The following is an 8,371-nucleotide window of genomic DNA, read 5'->3' as shown; positions in this document are numbered from 1 at the left end:
AACTAGGTAAACCAACTATTTTGGTGTAGCGCAACGATTCACCCATAAATTGCGGTTCTGCGCAAAAAAAAACTTGTAAAGTTGTAGTTCCTTGCAACATATGCTCCAAGGCTTGGTGTTTTGTGCAATTCACTCTAAAGGACTATGGGCTCCTTTGATGCCTTGGATTTTCAGAACACATGATTGGTATGCATGTCCTCTCAAATTCTACAGGATTAGGAAACTGCCATATTTTGGATCCACAAGCATTCGATTGCACCGGAAAATCAAAGGAATTGTATAAAGATGTTGGTGTAGGCCGGAAAATTTCCTCCAAAAACACATAGTGCAAATAAATCCTTGTAGGAATTGTAATCAAACAACCTTTGTAGTAGGAAAAATACTATAAATTCGTATCCTACAAAAATCGTGCATAATTTTGAATCAAGGGACCCCTACTTAAAAGGAAAAGGAAAAGGACAAACCTCACGCTGACGAGTCGATTGATTTTTATTGTGTGTAAATGACCATTTCCCTTACAAAAAAAGAACCCAAAGTCAATCGGGGTAGCTGGCTAAATCTAATTCTCGGTGCAAAACTAAACAACTCATTATTTTTATTTAGACATAAAAATTCGGCAAGACTTGGTGTTATGTGCAATTCACTCTAAAAGACTACGAGGTCTTTTGATTTATAGGATTTTCATAACACATGAATAGAAAAAAATGTAAGATTTATATGGCATGTTCTATCCATTCGTATAGGATTGGAAAACTTCAGGATTTTAGTTCAGTGAGTGTTTGATTGCGAAGGGAAATTAAAGGAAATTTAGAAAGAGGTTGAAGTGACGGGAAATCTTTCCTAAAAAAAAGAAATACTGCAAATGACCTAGAAATTGTAATCCTACTAATCAAAGATCATTTGATTCAAATCCTACAAAAATTCTACATAATTCTCTTGAATCAAAGGAGCCTTACTATTTTTTTCTTGAAAGAGCAAGTTTATTGATTTTTTTTTTTTTTTTGCTTTGTCCAAGTCGATGACCATTTTCCTTACAAAAAAGGAACCCAAAGTCAATGGCGTGGGGAGAGTAGGCTAACAGTCTAATCTTGGATTCTCTCATGGCGCGCAATTCTCAGTGCATACTAAACCTAAACAGGTAATGATTTCTGTTTAGACATAAAAATTCTGCAAGGAGCAGAGAATCCACAGAGATGCCGAGCACGACAGGAGGTACATGAAACAGGTGAAACAAAGCCACATTGCAATGTGCAGACACCTACACACATAACGGAGAACTATAAAAAACACGGCAACGCCACACCGGAAACAGCCCACTCTCCACGTGGCCTAGCGAGCCCGACCCCAGTGACACAGACACTTCCTTCGGCAACAAAGAACCCTCCTTTTCCCGTCCTCTCCAAAATCCCCCAACAACCAACCCTTCTTCCCCGCCCAGATCCGTCTCCTCCTCCACACTCTGCTCCCACAACCCACCAGATCTCCCACCCACACGCAAACCCCAGATCTCCACACCGCCTCGCCGGAGCAGCCGCAGCAGCAGCCATGGCGAAGGAGGCCGCCGGCGGCGCCGACGGCGCCCTGTCGGAATCCGTCCTCCGCAAGGTGCTCATCTCCTACTGCTACGTCGCGGTGTGGATCTTCCTCTCCTTCACCGTCATCGTCTACAACAAGTACATCCTCGACCCCAAGATGTACAACTGGCCCTTCCCCATCTCCCTCACCATGGTGCACATGGCCTTCTGCTCCTCGCTCGCCGTCGCCCTCGTCCGCCTCTTCCGGGTCGTCGACCTGCCCACCGCCCCCGCCATGACCCCGCAGCTCTACTACACCTCCGTGCTCCCCATCGGCGCGCTCTACTCGCTCTCCCTCTGGTTCTCCAACTCCGCCTACATCTACCTCTCCGTCTCCTTCATCCAGATGCTCAAGGCGCTCATGCCCGTCGCCGTCTACTCCATCGGCGTCCTCTTCAAGAAGGAGACCTTCCGCTCCGCCTCCATGCTCAACATGCTCTCCATCTCCTTCGGCGTCGCCATCGCCGCCTACGGCGAGGCGCGCTTCGACCTCCGCGGCGTCGCGCTGCAGCTCGCCGCCGTCGCCTTCGAGGCCACCCGCCTCGTGCTCATCCAGATCCTCCTCACCTCCAAGGGGATCTCGCTCAACCCCATCACCTCGCTCTACTACGTCGCGCCATGCTGCCTCTGCTTCCTCTTCGTGCCCTGGGTCTTCGTCGAGCTCCCCCGGCTCCGCGCCGTGGGGATGTTCGAGCCCGACTTCTTCGTCTTCGGCACCAACTCGCTCTGCGCCTTCGCGCTCAACCTCGCCGTCTTCCTCCTCGTCGGCAAGACCTCCGCGCTCACCATGAACGTCGCCGGCGTCGTCAAGGACTGGCTCCTCATCGCCTTCTCCTGGTCCGTCATCCGGGACACCGTCACGCCCATCAACCTCATCGGCTACGGCATCGCCTTCCTAGGCGTCGGCTACTACAACCACGTCAAGCTGCAGGCGCTCAAGGCCAAGGAGGCGCAGAAGAAGCTCGCGCAGGCCGACGAGGAGGCCGGCTCCCTCCTCCAGGAGCGAGACTCACACTCCCACGGCGACCGCAAGACCACCGACACCCAGTCCTAAGAAGAAGAACCCCGCTCCTCTGATCCTGATCCAACATCACCCCGCCCAAGCATTTGTGATCCTTTCTTGTCCTCATTTGTGCTAGGATGGCAAATAAACACAGCAAATATACGATCTTTTGTATCCGGCGTGTGAAATACCAGTCTATTCTTTTGGCCACTAGTAGCAGTCTTCTTACTTACTATCGGTAGGCAGTACCATCACCAAAATTGTAATCCCAGGTCCGGAGTATTGAGCAATGGATGATCATGAAACCTTTTTCATTTCCCCTTTGTATACCAAACATTGATTCAGTAGTAGCAACTTAGTTGTAATAATGAAAGATTCAGTTTTGGAATTGTTTTGCTGGGTTGATCCCCATTATGTTGTTACTACATTGGAGCCATCAGATTGAATTAGTGCCGTCTGAGTTTGTCACAGTGGACAGGAGATCTGGTGCAGTAGCAATTGAGCAGCAGGTAGTTGTAATAATAGATCCAGTTTTGGAATTGTTTCCTAGGTTGATCGTGATCTTCATTGTGTTATTACTTTGGTGACATGGCATCTGAGTTAATTGGTGCAGTCTCTACTAGGGTAAATTTAAGTAGAAGTGTATACAGTTGCTTTCGAGTGAGCTGGACGCCTGTCCGGTGCTTTCGCGCCATATTGCCATTGGTTGGAACTTGGATCCAGAAAGAGAGGTCAGAGAAATCGATTAATTAACTTACTAGGTCCCTGCAAGAAAACGAAACAGCTGATTAGGAAGCATCTGGAATCAGATCTACCTCCAGGACCAGGAGAAACACCGCTGTTACCAGTAGGAATAGTACAACTACTACTGGAGGAGAGTGCCCCGGATTTGTTACTCGAGTGTCGGCAGCGGTATATATTACTGAAACTTGGCATCTGAGTTGCATTCTTTCGATGCTGTTCATGTGCTGTGAGTTTATTCCCGGTGACCACTTAAAGTCAAAACTAAGTTTTGTGTGAGTCATGTGCACTGAAATTGCTAGTACCACCAGCTGGACAGGTGGTACATCGTTCAAGAGAGAATTCTTTATTTAACACTGCTTTTATATATGATTCCTTATTTGGTCTTGGAATTTTTTCACTTCCCTGTTTGACACTAGATTACATTTTGATGCCTCATATGACACTGTAGTTCATTTGAGGAACAAACCGTGTTAACCAAAAACGTATAAAGACGCTTTGGCCCCTAGCACATAATGTGAAGCAGAGAATTCGAAAAAATCATATCTACTTCATGGCTTGGCCTGTACATACTTTTTTTTTTTGCGATCACTTGGCCTGTACATACTTAAGGTTCACAGGGTATTGAGGAAGTCAACTCCCGCTGATCTATTACCGGGAGGCCGGCTTAGGGTATTGGAGAAGATTCGTTTAAGCGATAGCAGCTTTTTTTTCTTAGATAAAGAGAATATATTAATATCAAAAGATACCAATTACATCCAGCCTCTGCAACAACGTTCCACCCTAGTGATAGTACGGATACACACAACAAAAAAGAGTAAACAAAACTAAGAAATAAAAGTCCCGCTACAGCATTTCAGACCTAGCAACAGCAATACAACCACCATCGTGACAATACCTGAAATACAGACTCTCCGAAAGCGACGTCTCCATGAAGGGAACAGTGCACCAGCGCCGTCGTTGCCCGACCAAATGTCTTAGGTTTTCACCCTGAAGATAGTACCCACTCTCAAAACAATGCCTCCAACAAGGTCATTGTCAGGCCCAACCAGTTAAGGGCAGACCTTGAGTTTTCACCCTCAGAGGTAAGACTCTGAACTTCACCTGTGCTGTCGCCCCCACATACATACCACTGCTACGGAGCCAGGAATGCCAAGCAAATCCCTCAGCATCACGGAGACTCGAACCTCCTTTAGCCAGTCCACCAATCCGGCCTTCATGATATAACTTCTTCTGACTTCACCATGGACCAAAAAGTCACTTGATGTCGACACAGAATAGAGCATCGCGCTGCTCCCTCCGGAACCAAACGTTCGGAATAAAAACATGGGTGCGCGCGACCGAATACCACCCGATCTAGCAAACTCCAGGCAAAAGATGCAATGTTCCATTCACCGGCGGAGCTTTCCGGAACTCATCTTTCCAACCAGGTCAATGCAAACTGACCTCCGATAGATCTTCATCTTCGCTTGCGAGAAACCCGATGACTGCCACCAAAAACAAAGCAAGACCAGCAGCCCCCACGCCGCCAGTCCCTCCTGCCGGATCACCAGGAAAGAGGACGGTGGCACGGATCATGCGTACCACCGCCGAACCGTCACCAGGGCGGAGGCCGCCACCGCTCCACCGAATCCTCGATGGCTACTGACGGAGAGCATCAGGCCCCAACTAAGTAGCCGTGTCGCTCGGCTTCCTCCACCAGCGCTTCATCACCTCCCATGGAACGCCGCCACGGAAGCCCTCTCCTCCTCCTCGTCGTTCGACGGAAGGGGCGCCGCCACCGCCGCCGGGCCGGGGCCGAGGCCGAGGTCGGGAGCAGCGGTGGCTGAGGGGCGTTTGTCCGGGGGCGGCTGCTCGAGGCGGGGTGGCCGGATCCTCCGCCGCCGGCCGGGAGGGGGCGGGAGAGGAGGGCGGCTAGGTTAGGAGGGCGGCGTGGAACTATACTGAACGACTTCTGCACCTAGAATCAAGCGCTAGCAGCCTAGCACAGCAGTCCAGTTATGTACATCGTGTCGCCGCCGTCTGACTTGTTTCGGCCGTGTACGACACAACGAGCCGGTCGAGCCTTCAGGCACAGGTCATGCTCACCAGCGAACGCAAAAACAAACAATAACTTTTTTTTCGAAATGGGGAAAAGATCGCCCCAGCTTCTGCATCCAAAGGATGCACACGACTTTTTTATTAGATTATTCACAAACCTTATAAAAACAATACAAAAGATCAACCTCGAAGCCACCTCGTGCCTAGGCCTAGTGTGGGCCCCTCGTGGCTCTTCTCCGTCTCGTCTTCTCGCTCCGCGAGTCTTCGGGTAAAATAGGGACTTTGCGATATTTTCCGGGAATTTTCCTGAAAGTTGGATTTCTGCACAAAAACGAGTCACCAGAGCAATTCTGCTGAAAACAACGTTAGTCCGTGTTAGTTGTATACAAAACACACAAATTAGAGGGAAAACAATAGCAAACGTGTTCAGGAAAGTAGATACGTTTTGGACGTATCATCGACCTGTGTTGCATCTTCTGCGAAGTAGTCGTTGTGCAACATGGTATGCCTCTCCATCCTCTGCCGAGGCTTCGACTTCTTTCTTCCCGGCTTTGAACCTCCATGGAGCGGCCTCTTCTTCTCCGCGTTGGCGTCGAGAATGTTTTGGAGGGCCGCCATGATCGAAAAATGCTCCCGAAGATCGTCGTCGAAGGCTTGCTCTTCCTCCATCATTTCCACGGTCATCTCGTCCTCGCTATGCATGTCTGAAACAAAACAAATAGTTAAAACTGAACCGCGACAAAGGAGGCAACGAACAGAGACCTGTCGCACCTACCAGACAAACCACCGAACACCTGTTGTGCGCGGAGGAGGAGCGGATTGGCCAACGCGTTCTGGGACGCGTTGGCGATGCGGCAGCGACGAAAACGATAGCGAGGGAGCCAGTCGCAACAGCGGTGTCCGACGCAGAAGGAATTATCTATCGAGACGGCCAGAAAATCGAGCGACGGCGGAGGGGTGAGACGCGCGGCGAGAAATAAAAGGTGGGAAGCAACCATTCGGGATGTGGTCGCCGCCAGGTGGGTACCGTCTCGTTTCTCGCTCTGTCCGACGCTCGAAGCGTCCCCTATGAAGCGGAGACGACCTCGGTACGCCGGACACCGTGTTAGGCCGCGCCAGGCGAAAAGGGCTTTTGAAGCGTGCAACTAAGGTCGGTTCAATATCCAGCGCCTCAAAAAGCTTTGGGAGATGCGAGCGAAGATGCTCTTTAGGAATCCGTTTACTTGCTTAATTGCTGTGTTTTTTAGTTGGGACTTGGGATTCCGAGTAGCAGGTCGACTTGGAAGAGCGATCAGCCGAGCATTGAAGCAGCTTCCATTTTCTTGGTAGTACGGCGTTTGTAAATCCACGAGCTACACGAATTCCCGGGTACGGACGTGAAATGTGCTGGAAATCCACGAGCTACACGCCCGTACTGCCCGTTCCGCTAGCTAACCGAGCGCCGCTCCTGCTTTCATGATATTCGTGACGATGGGGAACACGGTGTAGTGGAGTAGTGTGGTTACGCGTGCTATGACGGTGACGGGGACCTCAAGCTCAAAGCCTCCGTAGACCGTACGTAACGGTGATAGACCCTGCTCTCCGGCGGTGACCCACGTTCTGCTCCTTTGATGGGTACATAACCTAGCTTTGTCTAGAACCCACCTTATAGTTGGCCATTACTACTATCTTTCTTTCTCTCTAATCAAAGTTTACATTCTACCCTCTAAATATGCCACGTTTATAGAAAATACTTCACCAAAATCCTTATCACGAATACACACAAATTTAAAACCAGATTACCACAACATTTCATGATTAATAACTGCTCTTATTTCCAAAACATATATGTCCGGAAAAAGGTGCCTGAGCCTATTTCACGGCATGGCAGGCACTATCGGGCTGGCCCAACGGCCATGCGCTCGCGTGCGACACCATACCTATCTTTTTAATTTAGATAAGTCCAATGAAGGATTTAGTTTTAAATATATTAACATCACAAATGTAAATTTTAGTAACTTGTCGTAGTTCAGATTCTCAGTTCATATGTTCTTCCAATTATTATTTTAATAAAAAAGCATATACCCATTAAAACCACTCTCGGTCGTCCTAACGTTCGCTGAGGTAGCAATTCTCAATTCCATATCCTTTGGGGATTTTGACGACGTGGGCTTAGCCTAGTAGTTGGGTCGCAGTGGCGCACTCCAACGACCGAAGTTCGGTTCATGTCAGGGACGAATTTCGGAATTGTCACGCCAAGTTCCGCTTCTACTGTATCAAAAAAATATCAAGTTCTTCCTAGATACGGTTTCATTCTTTTATCCTTTTGGGATTTTTATTTTTATTTTTGCTAGACAAAGATTCCGACCTATACAATTTAGGTAAAAAGCATATGTAAGAGAAAAACGTAAAATAACATCACAAAACTTTGAAGCTGTATTAAAGCACAATGAATTCTTCATCTCGGTTACGTTTTTTTTCTTTCTCCGACCGCTTTTCTATTGTTTTTAGAACATGGGTCCACTTTACTTGAAGCTGAAGCCCATCCATGTTCCCATCTTTCCAAGATGTTGAGAGTTTTTGGCGAAATCCTATTTATCGCCCAGCTGCGGGCAGATTAACGGCCGTTAGCGTGCAGGAGCGAGCAGGTCGCGACCCATCTGGTGTGGTTTTGCGGTTTTTCGTTTTTTCTGCTTCGGTCGATTTTAGTCGGTTTAGTTTTTTATTTTAGCTAGACAAAAATTCCGATCTGTACATTAGGTAAAAAGCATATGTAAGAGAAAAACTTAAAATAACGTCAATAAACTTTGAAGTTGTATTAAAGCACTATGAATTCATCATCTCGGTTACTTTTTTTTTTCTGCGACCGCTTTGCTTTTGTTTTTAGAACATGGGTCCACTTTACTTGAAGCTGAAAGCCCATCCATGTTCCCATCTTTCCGAGATGCTGAAAGTTTCTGAACTAAAACTGTTAACTGTGCAAGCCCAAACTCTCGAAAGTCTTTATTGGACTTAGCCCGCTAGCAGAACTTTG

At 48.1% G+C, this 8,371-nt stretch overlaps 1 protein-coding gene across 1 annotated transcript; it reads left to right on the top strand.

The window, feature by feature from the left end:
• Positions 1 to 1,575: 1,575 nt before the first annotated feature.
• Positions 1,576 to 2,891, top strand: LOC124661961 (probable sugar phosphate/phosphate translocator At4g32390; the record flags this gene model as incomplete). The annotated part of the gene is given in 1 exon segment (XM_047199851.1): positions 1,576 to 2,891. A coding segment is annotated over 1 exon segment (1,053 nt), but the record flags the coding sequence as incomplete, so codon positions are not given.
• Positions 2,892 to 8,371: the final 5,480 nt, after the last annotated feature.

This window comes from Lolium rigidum, chromosome 6, assembly GCF_022539505.1.
Source record: "Lolium rigidum isolate FL_2022 chromosome 6, APGP_CSIRO_Lrig_0.1, whole genome shotgun sequence".
Classification (NCBI taxonomy): domain Eukaryota; kingdom Viridiplantae; phylum Streptophyta; class Magnoliopsida; order Poales; family Poaceae; genus Lolium; species Lolium rigidum.
Note: the sequence above shows the minus strand (reverse complement) of the source record. Positions and strands in the feature narration are given on the sequence as shown.